The 12769-nt window shown below is 35.3% G+C and overlaps 2 protein-coding genes and 2 long non-coding RNA genes across 4 annotated transcripts in view; all 4 read right to left on the bottom strand.

The window, feature by feature from the left end:
• The window catches only part of LOC117297760 (protein sidekick-2-like), a 49825-nt gene that overhangs the window by 33839 nt on the left and 3217 nt on the right, over positions 1–12769 (bottom strand). The gene's annotated exons all lie outside the window — the stretch shown is intronic.
• Positions 2127–4940, bottom strand: LOC117297851. The gene is made up of 5 exons (XM_033781014.1): positions 4886–4940; positions 4278–4467; positions 3422–3487; positions 2739–2901; positions 2127–2236 (listed from the first exon to the last, which is right to left on the bottom strand). Exons 2-5 carry the CDS (start codon positions 4431–4433, stop codon positions 2184–2186), a joined length of 438 nt encoding a protein of 145 aa, XP_033636905.1. The 5' UTR covers positions 4434–4467; positions 4886–4940; the 3' UTR covers positions 2127–2183.
• On the bottom strand, positions 4981–6893 carry LOC117297853. The gene is made up of 3 exons (XR_004519920.1): positions 6850–6893; positions 5848–5968; positions 4981–5047 (listed from the first exon to the last, which is right to left on the bottom strand). It is a non-coding gene; the product is annotated as an uncharacterized LOC117297853 (long non-coding RNA).
• LOC117297852 overlaps positions 10677–12769 on the bottom strand; it is a 2146-nt gene continuing 53 nt past the window's right edge. The window contains exons 1-3 of the long non-coding RNA XR_004519919.1: positions 12694–12769; positions 11362–11485; positions 10677–10904 (exon numbers count right to left, since the gene is read on the bottom strand). The exon at positions 12694–12769 is cut by the window's right edge and continues 53 nt beyond it. This is a non-coding gene — a long non-coding RNA (uncharacterized LOC117297852). The remainder of the gene's footprint in view (positions 10905–11361; positions 11486–12693) is intronic.

The following is a 12769-nucleotide window of genomic DNA, read 5'->3' as shown; positions in this document are numbered from 1 at the left end:
TGACCAGATATGATCCTTTCAACACCTTTGCCATTTTTTTTCAGCAGATAGAAATACTGATTTTCAAACCAGCCTTGAGAGTTGAGTGGTTGCCAGGTTCTGAACTTGGGTCTTTTTGTGTGACCTGGTTTATTGCTTCATGCAATGTGTCAAAATTCTTTCGATCAAACATCTCGGCTGATGATTCGGAATCATGATTGGGGTTGAGCAATTTGAATTCATGAAACAGTGTGGCCATCCGCCTCATGTCAGTCATCACAGACCTCCGCACTTCAAACTTTTTATCCTGCTTGCGCTTCATTTTGTCAAAAATTCTTGCCCCAAACATGCAAATATGATGATCACTTCTACACAGATTGCCAATATCATCTTCCTGGAAACCACTTAGAATATCTTCTTTGAATTCACTGGTTACAACCTAGGATATGGTTTCAGAAGTGGTGTTGGTAATGGGGTTGCAGACTGCACAGAATCTCTGTTACAATTCTGCTTGTGACTCCAGAAAAAGTGCCTATTGTAGAACCCATTGCAACTGCTGCAAATGACCAACTTGGTATCAGGTTTCTGTGACCTTTGTGTCAACAATCTACTAGAATCTCCATTTTTGATGAGCTCTTTGTTATAGTTAAATTACCCTGTAGACGTAACCTCCTGAAAACTCTTTCACGCTCCCTTTGTGGCAACTTTTGGGCATGTTTTATTGCCTCCTCCTTTTTGTGTTTGCTTTGCATGTGTCTGTTCAGCCGGGCTTGCATTATTCCGCAGTAAGGGCAAGGTCTGCGAGGTTTTTTCTTGTGGGCTACAGAAAGCAAACAAAATCAAAGGGCAAATTTACTGTTGAGTCAAACATAACTGTACTACACTGTTTTACACTTTATCTGATTTGTTCCAGGATGGTTTAAGTTGGTATATGGAGTAAAATAAAAAGTCAAAAAAGGAGTGATTTTTTTTAATCTCCTGCATTACTTATCTATCTTGTGGAAGGATTCCGAGTTGGTTAAAGATCCACAAATGGACTACCCACAGTATGGGGGGACATGGACGAGTGTGACACTTTTGGAAATGTCTGATCATGGGCTATCCGGCAATGTCAAGTACGTCCGTAATATCCAAATAATTCACACAATGTATGAGTCCTGCATTGTTGTGGGTATATTGGGTATATCACCACAACATTCTCTCTTGTAACCTCCTGTTCTGAAATAATATTCCAAGTTCACAGTGTCTGTAGAAATTGTGAAAATATTATCACAGCTCCAAAGAACGAAGACAATTTTAATTTGACATGTAAGGGATAATGTTATCTCAGAAATGAACAGTTTGAAAGCCAAAGCATTTGTAAAGTGGAAAAGAAAAAGGTTGTTTAAGCATGTCAGATATATTACCTTGATATTCACAGGTTGTTTGGTTTCAGAAGTAATGTTGACGCTGGTATGAAGGTCGCCTTCACTAGGTGAATTTCACATCCTGATCATCTGCAGAATCTGCTTTAAAATAACATGATCACAACAATCATCTAGTTGACAATTGGTAACTTCAGTAGAAAGCTTAAATTCTTAGTACATGTATTAGCCTTGATGGTTTGGGTTGAAATGTCACCTTTCAGTTTGCTTATTACAAAGGGTTTTGTCAACAACACAAAACCACAAAACCAAAACGAATCATAATGCGGTAAGTTGCATACATACAAAAAATTAAACTAATTCAAACATTATGATTTTGATCTGTAAGGCTTTTGCACGAGAGATCATCCATAACAAAAAACTACTTTCAAAAAGTAACATCTGAAAAAACTCAGCAGGAATCACACATCCTTTTTCAAGAAAAATTTCTAATTCAATGGAGCTCTCCTGATAAAAGTAATAAAACAACCTTCGGTTGATTTTAAAAACACATACTAGTTTCCAATATAATCAACTATTTATGTGACTTCTCCAGATGTTTGGAAACATTATCACAATTTAAGAACATTTTTAACATGCTAAATATAAATTGAATAAACAAGGATTGTGGATCAGGACCTTTTAATTCAGTAATAAAACAAAATGTCTTATCACATTAAGTTTGAGAATCTTCTGAACTGAATACTGTTGAATAAATGTGCTGTCTTTTGTGGAGAAATATAGTTTAACACTATTTTCCTTTGCTCATCTCACCATAGTCGTACATTGCATTTAACACTTTTAAGTATTTATACCTACCTCATTAGTTTGAAACATGGATTGTTTTGCTGCACCTGTGGATCAACAAAGAAATTAGTCACACAAATAGTGCCATGGTAAAGAGTTGAACATTGTTTAATTGAGGAAAGGGTTGATTATTGTAACAAAAATGGTGTATCACCCATCAACCTCGTCAGAGATAACATTTCGTATCTATTCAAAACTATAATTTAAGAAAACCCTGAAGCATGGAGGATTGTGGAAATATGGATTTATAAACAAGTATTATTTATAGCTACTTAATCAGACATTGTAGCCACATCTTAGTTGATCTCAGATATAAAGGTGTTTTGGTATTATATAGTCATCTTTTTGGGGCATTTTTACGCAGCAGTTTGAATATTTCATTTAGTAATTTTATTACCTTGATTCTTTGAGATAAAAAGTGCCACATAAATGTTGAGTCTTGATTGATGTCTAACAAATTAAAAAACAAGTGAAGTATCGGCTGTTCCAAAAAGTTTCAATGCAACCAAAAGCAAGCAATTGTAAACAAAAAAAATTAAACAAGTATACCTCTTAATCCACAAAGCTGGTCGCTGGAGTCACTTTCTATTTCTTCATTTTCACTATCGGGAATGTAATCATTGTCATCACTGTCATCACGTGTAGTATCGGAGTCATCAACTTGTGAGTTGTGTTTTGGGGAACACTTGTTGACATCATCAGCTGCAGAATTCTATGAAGTAACACAAATAAACACCATAATCATTAGCATTAAGGAGATAGGAATTGGCAAGCTTATATTGTTAGGCACCCAGCAAAATCTCAATTGCACAAAATGTAACTTCTTACATTTGAAATTTGTGTTATACATGTATTCTTGTCATAGCCGTGTCGGAAATAACTGAGACAACACCATGAGCTTATTGTATATATTTACCTTGACATTTCACAGATTGTTTGTTTTCAGAAGTAATGTTGACTCTGGTTTTTAGTAAATAGGTAAATGATCTTTATACATAACTACATTTGTTGATTTTCATTATTAAATTGATGGTAAATGCATCAAATAATCCTGAGGCAAAAGGAATTAATTAAAAAATATATTGACAATGGCAGAATTTGTATTGAGGTAATACAAATTGGAAGTACATGATTGCAATGGGACAATAATAAATCATGCTGTGAAATCTTGACTGTTTTATTTCAGAAATAATGTTGAATTGCTTGTTCACTAAATTGAAAACATGATGTACCTTTTTCAGTCCACAGAAAGTGAGCTTGTCAAGGTAGTCATTATGCTTTTCCTGCATCTGCCCCATCTAGTTAATAATAAACAAGAACAACAGTAATAAAACAATATTTGTTTTTTTTAGAAATCAGTATCACAATATCTTTTTCTCAAGACTGACAAAGAGCAGCATTTTCATAATAAGTGATGGAAGAGATTGAACGTGAATATTACGCATTAAGAACTTGTGCGCTTATCCAGCAAGGACCTTTTAAAAATGCACTTTGCATTTCCTGGATAACATAAATCATTATCTGACTATTATGTCAAATGGAATGCAAAGGAGGGTTTAATAAGTATCAAATCATCTTTAATCAATGCTGCTTGCAGCGTTATACCCACTTAGAGAATTAGAACACATTACACACTATATGAATTCTAACATAGTATTGACAACATGTTCAAATGTTTTAGCTAAAAGGGCACTGAACCAGCAGTGGAACCAGTGCCCATTTTATGTAGAAAATATGAATACAATTTTACTACAGGAATACGAGTATAAAGTGAATAACGATACAAGGCCAAGGTCTTATTCAACTTTCATGTTACATTTGGGACATCTATGCACAAAACAATGGGGTTTTAATTTGTCCTGCCTTTTATAAAAGGGTCCAATTTTACGGCACTGCTTACCAAGGAATTCCGGCATTCGGCCAATAGAATCATGCGCTTTACAGGCACTGTAAACTCAGAATTCTGTGGTAAGCAGAGCCATGAAATTTATACAAGGTCTTCAGCAAGTTTGTTTTTCCTAATTTTCTTAAAATATAGGTTTAAAAACAACATTTTAAAAACAAAACCATACTAATACTTAACAATACCTTTCTCCATGGCAAGTTGGGTACACCATAATCAAACCGAAGTTCTTCCCAGACTTCAATGTCTCGAACAGCAAATAAGCAAAGATGTGGATTCTTGCCATCATTAACAGCTACCATTTTACAATTGGCTTTGGGGGCAACTGCATCATTGACCATTCTTCCGATGCAACTTGAATATGTTGCATCCAAACTACAATACAAGAACAATATTTCAAAACAATTATTTTGTTGATTTCATCTGAAAATCAAAGACTCTTATAACTGTTACAAAGTTCCCTTCATACAAACAGCAAACTGAAATGAGTTCCATTTCCAATTATTGTTTTGTCTTGATTTTTGTAAGGTCTTTTTGGCTGTCCTCTGAGTGTTTTGTATCCTTTAGAAAAGATGCTATATTAATGCTAGTATAATTTTTCAATAGTTATTTACCCTTACATGCATCTGCTATTACATACACTTTGCACTGGACACAAATAATAATTGAAGATTTGCATATCTGTTGGCTTTACATGAAATAGAGGGTGGGGGAAGAAGGAAAAGAACCTTTTTTATACGCTGAATAGGTTGACTGTGTTTTCAAATTCAAATTATAACTTAATAAGACTAACCATTTTGTTTTGGAGTTTTGTTTGAAAAAGTACAAAAAACTTCCATCAGCTATAGTGTATCTGCTTTCACGTTCAAGGCTTCTTTTCTAGAGATCAGCTCTCCCCGGTACTCGAGAAGGAAGTCATTTCTTGAGAACCTTTTCGTTGCAAAAACACCACTTCCTGCAAGCAACGATGGATTTGTGTATAATTTTGAAGAGTTAAATTTTATGATATGAGAATACGGGTCTCTTCTACTGCTTTCTTTAATTTGTTTTTATTAGTCTTTCACCCAAAGAAGATAATACTGCGATGGGTAAATTATTTGACTTACACAAAATGTGTTGACCTTTAACCCTGCTATAATTACACTGTTAAAACTCCTATATAACAAAGACATTAGTCACTGTCAAGTTTTGGTTGTCTTTGTATGTGACACATTTTGCATTATATGTATCGAAACATCCAGAAAAATGTTTTTGTTTGTTTCCCCCTTTTCACAACTATAATTAATGGGGTCATTGAAGTTGGAACAGTTCTAGATGAACTGAATTATGGTAGCCTTTCTGTCTTTTGTTAATTATGTTACTTACACATAGTACATTAAACATTAACTGACTGAAGTATACAATGTCTTAAAACAATTGGGTAAAAAACTTGACTACATCTTGTCCTCTTGAATTTAATTTTAAAATACACCAGTTTGTATCCATTTAGTGTTAATATACCAAATTGATGCACTTGGATTTCTCTGCCTCCATGTCCAACATAAATGTTTGCGTGGTTGATGAAACAAAGCCACAGGATACGCATGGAAGACTTTGAGTAGTATTGATGTATAGACCAATCACAGTTGTCCGATCACACAAATAAGTGTGTGTTTGTCTGAATCAAGCAGTGAAGCAAAAAAGAGGTGCAGCCTGCATGTAATATCGTTTTATCCATGTGGGCAGTAGGGGGGTCCTGATTAGTCTATTACCTACCAATGAATTTGTTGATATGTCGCACTATAAATCCAGGCTGGTCTTCCTGCTGAAAACAAAATTGTTTGCCATTTTTGCCTGTTCTGCGAAGAGATGATCTTAAACGAAGTTTCATTGCAACCTGCAAAACCGAAAAACATAAAATACAAAATTATTATTGATGATGAAATCAAAAGTAGTTGTTTTACCCATTTCTCAAAAAGTACAGCCTTGCATGTACAAAGTGTGTTAATGTTTTCTACCATGACCATCTATATTATTTAAGGTAAGTGTACATCTGCAGACATTTATATTTTCAATCTAATACCAATGTCACTGCACAGCTTTTAACTCAAGATTGTAGAACCTCAAATCATAGTTCAAGGAGTAATTCTGCACTTGCCCAAAGTCTCTAGGGCTAGGCCTATAATGTAACAGAACAGAAGGTTTGTGAGAACTCCATAATGTAACTGTAACATAAAAATATGGCCCCCATGTACAGAGAGTATGACACTGACAGAGCCATATGATCACGATGATGATCGATTCTATTTATTATGTACTTGTTTTAAGTAATAACATTTATATTATTAAATAATAAATCTTTAGCATGAAACTATCATTTTTTTATCAACCAATATCAATCATTCAATCATCATCCAAATCATATCATAGTCCAAAAAGCTAAAGTAAAAGCCCTAGAACTTATTACACTCATCAGCTCACTGGTTCCCTTGGCGTCAGACAGTAGTATGGCCTACGCTATAGGCTGCAGTTACAATAAAAATAGCCATAGGCTTAACACTTTCTAAGTTTAGGCCAACACCATAACTTACATACAATTACAACACAAGTACATGCAACACTAACATTAACAAGTAAACTTTATTTAATATTTATTTAGAACTCTTAGAATAGAAGATTCAAGAAGAGTTTTTTGTGTGAACTTTAAATTTCCTTAAAGTTTAAAACTTAAAAAGTTTAACGATAAATTTACCCATCTAGAAATAATAACTACCTTACCTGGTCCAGTATTAACTTTCAACACTTCTTGACTTGTGTCCCCTTTCTAATTGGTGCACAAACAAAGTCAGAAAACACAACGTGTAGACCTCTCTCAGGTTGGTAGATCGAGACCAGCACAAGGTATAGGCCCTACGCACACAGGACTTAATACCACCCTCACACACACACGATTCATCGAGGCCGGCATGGTGGCATGGTACTACAATAATACATTAGTAGTATACTACTAGTAGTTACAGTGTGTGCAGAGTCAATGGGGCGTATGTACAAAAAGTGTACATTACTTAACAATGTTCGTGTACCCTATCATGTACAACTAACTATGGCGACGCGGGCGGGTTCGAGGGGGATATGGAGAGCTGGCCGCAAAACGAGTATTGGCTAAAGTTGACGTTCCCATTAAGCGTAAATTCACTACTTAGCAGAAAGTTGCGGGAGCAAGTCAGAAAAAGGGATGGTTAATAAGGCTCAAGCTAGACAGATAATATAAGGCCGTACTCCGAATTGACGGCCGTATCCGCTAATTTGGATATTTCTTCACTATTTAATTATTAAACTTAAAGACAGTTATGTGTTTACATTATATTGCCATTTTATTTATCAATAATGAACAACGGGCATTATATTATTTTGCCCGCTGTAACAATTTTTGCATCACTCAATGAATTCCCTTAACATAACGTAACGAGGATACTATTTCTAACACTATAGGAAGACGTGCGTGGTATTTGCATCACTCTGCCGTTAACAACAAGAGGTTATTATTCCACACAATAGGGCGACAGTTATGTGTCTACATTTTATTGATATTTTACTAGCCACGTTATAACATTTGCATCACTTCCGTTAACAACAAGAGGTTATTATTCCACACAATAGGGCGACAGTTATGTGTCTACATTTTATTGATATTTTACTAGCCACGTTATAACATTTGCATCACTTCCGTTAACAACAATGAGGTTATTATTCCACACACTAGGGCGACAGTTATGTGTCTACATTTTATTGATATTTTACTACGCACGTTATAACATTTGCATCACTGCCGTTAACAACAATGAGGTTATTATTCCACACAATAGGGCGACAGTTATGTGTCTACATTTCATTGATATTTTATTACGCACGTTATAACATTTGCATCACTGCCGTTAACAACAATGAGGTTATTATTCCACACAATAGGGCGACAGTTATGTGTCTACATTTTATTGATATTTACTACGCACGTTATAACATTTGCATCACTGCCGTTAACAACAATGAGGTTATTATTCCACACAATAGGGCGACAGTTATTGTCTACATTTTATTGATATTTATTACACACGTTATAACATTTGCATCACTGCCGGTTAACACAATGAGGTTATTATTCCACACAATAGGGCGACAGTTATGTGTCTACATTTATTGATATTTTATTACACACGTTATAACAATTGCATCACTGCCGTTAACAAAAACATTGAGGTTATTATTCCACACAATAGGGCGACCGTTATGTGTCTACATTTTATGATATTTTATTACACACGTTATAACATTTGCATCACTGCCGTTACAAAAACATTGAGGTTATTATTCACACAATAGGGCGACAGTTATGTGTCTACATTTTATTGATATTTTATTACGCACGTTATAACATTTGCATCACTGCCGTTAACAAAAACAATGAGGTTATTATTCCACACAATAGGGCGACAGTTATGTGTCTACATTTTATTGTTGCGTATGGTATTATGCGCATATTGGCATTACTTATGTATAACGTTTTTAACCATTTTCGTCCAAACATGCCGCAAATTAGAGTTTGTCAGCAATTAATTGCATCCACTGTTTACCAAGCTGAGACAGTATGTCTGGAAGTTGGATGGGTTGTGCATGTCGCCCAGGAGTCGTCGGCAATGTTGTAGGCCGATCTACTCTAACTCAACAGATGGTTCCACTTGTGCATCGGGTTCTCTCAAAGACAAGTTCCATTGTCAATTGACATATCAATTTTTTACACAAAGGCAACTACTGGCAGATTTTTTTTCGCACCCCTCCTGACCAAGTCACTGACCCCCTATTGACCACCCCTCTAGAATGTGTGGCATGGTCCAGCTAAGCATTATGGAATGAGCTGCCTGGATCGAGCGTTCGATGTGTTAGGACAATGGCAATGGCAATAAGATGTGTCGTTAAATACCGACCACGTGACCTGTGTCAAGTCAACAGTGGAAGGTACTATTCCATACAATAAGACCATATTTTTTATTGGTAAGCACCTTGATTTGTACCTGGCCTTCCCAGTTCCTAAACAACAATGAGTATAATTATTATTCCACGCAATGGGAGACAGTTATAATATGTCTACATTGTATGTATTATTTGTACCACTGCATGCTGTTGACGACAATAAGGGTGTTAATTCCACACAATAGGTAGACTGTTATGTATCTTACGTATTCAATATAGGCCCTGTAACATGCGCCCTGGCCTTATCAATGGGGAGGGGGGGGGGGGGGGGTCAGAGATAAAGGGAAATCGTTAACTATGTTATCGTCTATACTTTCGTTCGAATAATTGTTATACAGCTGCTTGATAAACGTTTATATCATGTCTTTTTAACACATTCGGCAAAAGTACTGATTCACCATTTTCTTTTGCAGTTTGATGTGCGTTCAACTTTGTTGAAGTTTTAAATGTGCCTTGTTTAAGATTATGTCAAACCATTACGGAGGACGTTTATATTGCTGATTTTTATATAAAAATAATATATATTTGTTTATGTTCACTTATTAATGTACACTATTTTGAGACCATTAAACTGTCAACATTGTTCGGTTTTCCACAATCAAACAAATGTCTGGTTTGTGTACGGCAATCAAATTATATTCAGAACAAAAACCAAAACACAAGGAGGTCAAAGTATAACATTTGAGGAGAGTATTATGTGTTTTCAACTTCAAATTTATTACGCAATACTGTGAACGTAAACAAGTTATGTCACTTAAAATAAACAAGACCATGAAGTCAAAGAATATGCAGTATACATGTAGATTTACTTAAAAATCAAACAAGATAAATAAAAGCCCGAAAGCTCCACCTTGGATATTTATTCATGCCCTTAATAAATACCGTGCTATTAAAGGGGCTGTGTCATCATGATCACAGAGTCTGTGGCTCGACACTGAATAATGAACTCTCACCCTTTTACTGCACACGTGCACGTGATGGCGTTCGCATCATCATAGTATAATAATGGTGATACCCTTTAAGAATGAAACAGTCAACGCGCGCGTATGCAGTAAATGGTTGAGAGTTCATATTCTCTGGACCAGGAAACATGCAGACTATGATTGTGATGACAGCCCATTTAAATCACTAACTCTATGTAACCAGAAAAAACAAAAATGTCACACAAAATTCCAACAAATTCCAAGTCAATAAAATGGTTTAAACTTAGAGTCATGTAATATGGTAAACTATGAAACATACAATTAAAAAATACTTACATGTGTGACATGCTCTGCCTTCAATTAAATTATTTCAAAAACTCCCAGCATGCAGTTCTAATCAATAAATTGTAGTAGTAAACATTTAACATTTCAAATAATACACAACAGAATTTTGATCACCCCCAAATTATAACAAAATTGTATACAATTTGGCAAGAAAGCAGCAAGTCATTCATGTTTGGGATATCAGTGATTTTGTGTGTGTTAAATAAAATTAGCTGTGGCAAACTGCTTACCAACCAAAATGACCTATGATATAAATATGAAAAAATGGCCTAACGTTTCGACCCTAGCTGAGTTTTTCCAAAATGCTAATTTTTTGAGAAAGACTCCGCTAGGGTCGAAACATAAGGCCATTATAACTTTTTTCAATTAAATAATTAAATCTATATTCTAGTCTTGATCGTCTATCCATGTGTAGTTGTTAAAAAGTGATAAGGTTTTCATGTTGTCTCTTTTAAGCCTGTTGTCTGCTCCTTTTCTTGAAATAACAGGTGAACATCAAGTATAAATCTTGACAAAACAGGTCAGGATGATTCTTACCTACAAGAAGATTGCACATAAATTGACACTTGACTGTAAATTGTTACATGTTCATTTTCTAAAGATTAATTATAATATTTTTAACATATATAAGACTTGTATTCAGTACACCCATAAATGGAAATCAATGGACTTCAATGTCTCACTAAAAGGTTAATCTTCAAATCAATATGTTGAATTACATCAATATTGCTACTTTGGTTTTTATTGACCTTTCAAAAGATTTTATTGACTGTAATCTTCCTTTTCTTCAATGTTTTGTTAATATTCCATGACTTTGTTCCACCCATTATAATACAGTGGCTTAACCTGAGGGCGGGCGTGGATTGGAGGGGGAGCACGTTGTACATTTAAGGCCACCTCTATAAGAAAATCTACTGAAATCTACTGAAATTGCCTTCCCTATCTCTGTATAATGTATCACACTTGCGTTACATGTAATTAGAAATACGTATACCTTGTTGATCATTGGATTTGTCAGTTATGTGAACTTTCTGCGTATCATGTGGGTTTTACATGTATCTGCACCTGCTGTGAGATTTTCAACTCTTCCGGATGGCTAATGAAAGCTGCTTGCCAATCTGAAAAGAGAATACCATTTGTATAAAATTTATCAACTAGCTTTTCCCTGTATCATGCAAAAGTGCACACCAACCGTTTGAATATTTAAATACTGCAAAAAAATGTGTAGGTAGTTTGATCTCTGTGATTCGCCACTCATGAAAACCATGACAGCAGTGTATGTAACAGAAGCGTTAGGAAGCTGTGACAGCTTTGGGAAAGTTAGATCAAGGACCAGTGGTTGACTTGTGGTTGGTTAGTGACTTACATAAGGCATGCGCACTTAGTACGAATGACTGTATGTCATGTTAACGCAACCATTACCAAGGGAATTAGAAGTTGGCAAAATCAAGGTTATAATTTTTCTGATTGATAACTGGTCCCTTCTGCTCTGTGCTTGGCTATTGGTAAGCATAGCAGCAATAGGATCAGCCTCAGCTAGTTGTAAATCATCAACTACTAGTTCAACTATGACTAGCGTAACTTCAGAGTTGTCGACATATGGTTAACTATGCTCCTTGATCAAACTTTCTCAAGACTTTTGTGAGCTCCCATCCTATCATCAATCCATAGAGCAGGGAACTGCACAAAAAAATGTTCAAAAGAAGTAAAAATTAAATTGAAAAAGTAATTTTTTTATTAAATTGTTCACATTCACGTATACTAATTTTTCGCAATACATTACCATACAATGCTAAGTATCTATGCCTAAATGCAACATGCAATGAAGCGATTTCGCAACGTAAAGCAAATCAAAACAAATCTTTTAACGCAACAACTTGTGTCCAGACATAACTTGGTCTAGTCCAGACAGTTTTCAAATTAACCTACAAATCGACCATGATTTTATTTCATTGGCAAGTCATTTCCTAGACCTGGAGGCCTTACACTTTCGCATAAACACTAAGTTATTAATTATTCTGGCGGTAGAACCGCCATGGACTCGGAGGTAGAAACAACCACCGATCTCCATGTGGTATACAAGGCTAGTCATTTCCCATCTTTTCCAGCAGCAAAACATAACAATTTACAATTTTCGTATACGGCGGGGTGCGATTTTTCAACTGGTCCGCAGTACACCACACTTGAAAATTTGTCTACTGGTTACCAGTGATGCAATTTTAGTATACTTCTCATGTTCATAATACTCTAGATCTAGCTACCTCGCTAACATTGCGATAATTTATTCTCGGGAAAAGGATACGCCCTACTAATCTTAAACTCTTACCATTTTTGATATGGATGACCTACGATTTCCACAAAGAATGTAGCACAAGACACATTATCACACGACGTCTTCTGGC

This window comes from Asterias rubens, chromosome 12 (genome assembly GCF_902459465.1).
Source record: "Asterias rubens chromosome 12, eAstRub1.3, whole genome shotgun sequence".
Lineage (NCBI taxonomy): Eukaryota > Metazoa > Echinodermata > Asteroidea > Forcipulatida > Asteriidae > Asterias > Asterias rubens.
The sequence above is the reverse complement of the archived record's forward strand: the minus strand, read 5'-3'. Positions and strand labels throughout refer to the sequence as shown.

What these genes read in the sequence shown, in the direction of transcription:
- LOC117297851 (XM_033781014.1), bottom strand. Translation starts at nt 4,433, where the DNA reads ATGGTCAATGATGCAGTTGCCCCCAAAGCCAATTGTAAAATGGTAGCT. An exon ending in CTTTCTGTGGACTGAAAAAG is followed by an intron (nt 2,902 to 3,421) that starts GTACATCATGTT and finishes GTTACTTCATAG; the next exon opens with AATTCTGCAGCTGATGATGT. An exon ending in CCAGCTTTGTGGATTAAGAG is followed by an intron (nt 2,237 to 2,738) that starts GTATACTTGTTT and finishes GTTGATCCACAG; the next exon opens with GTGCAGCAAAACAATCCATG.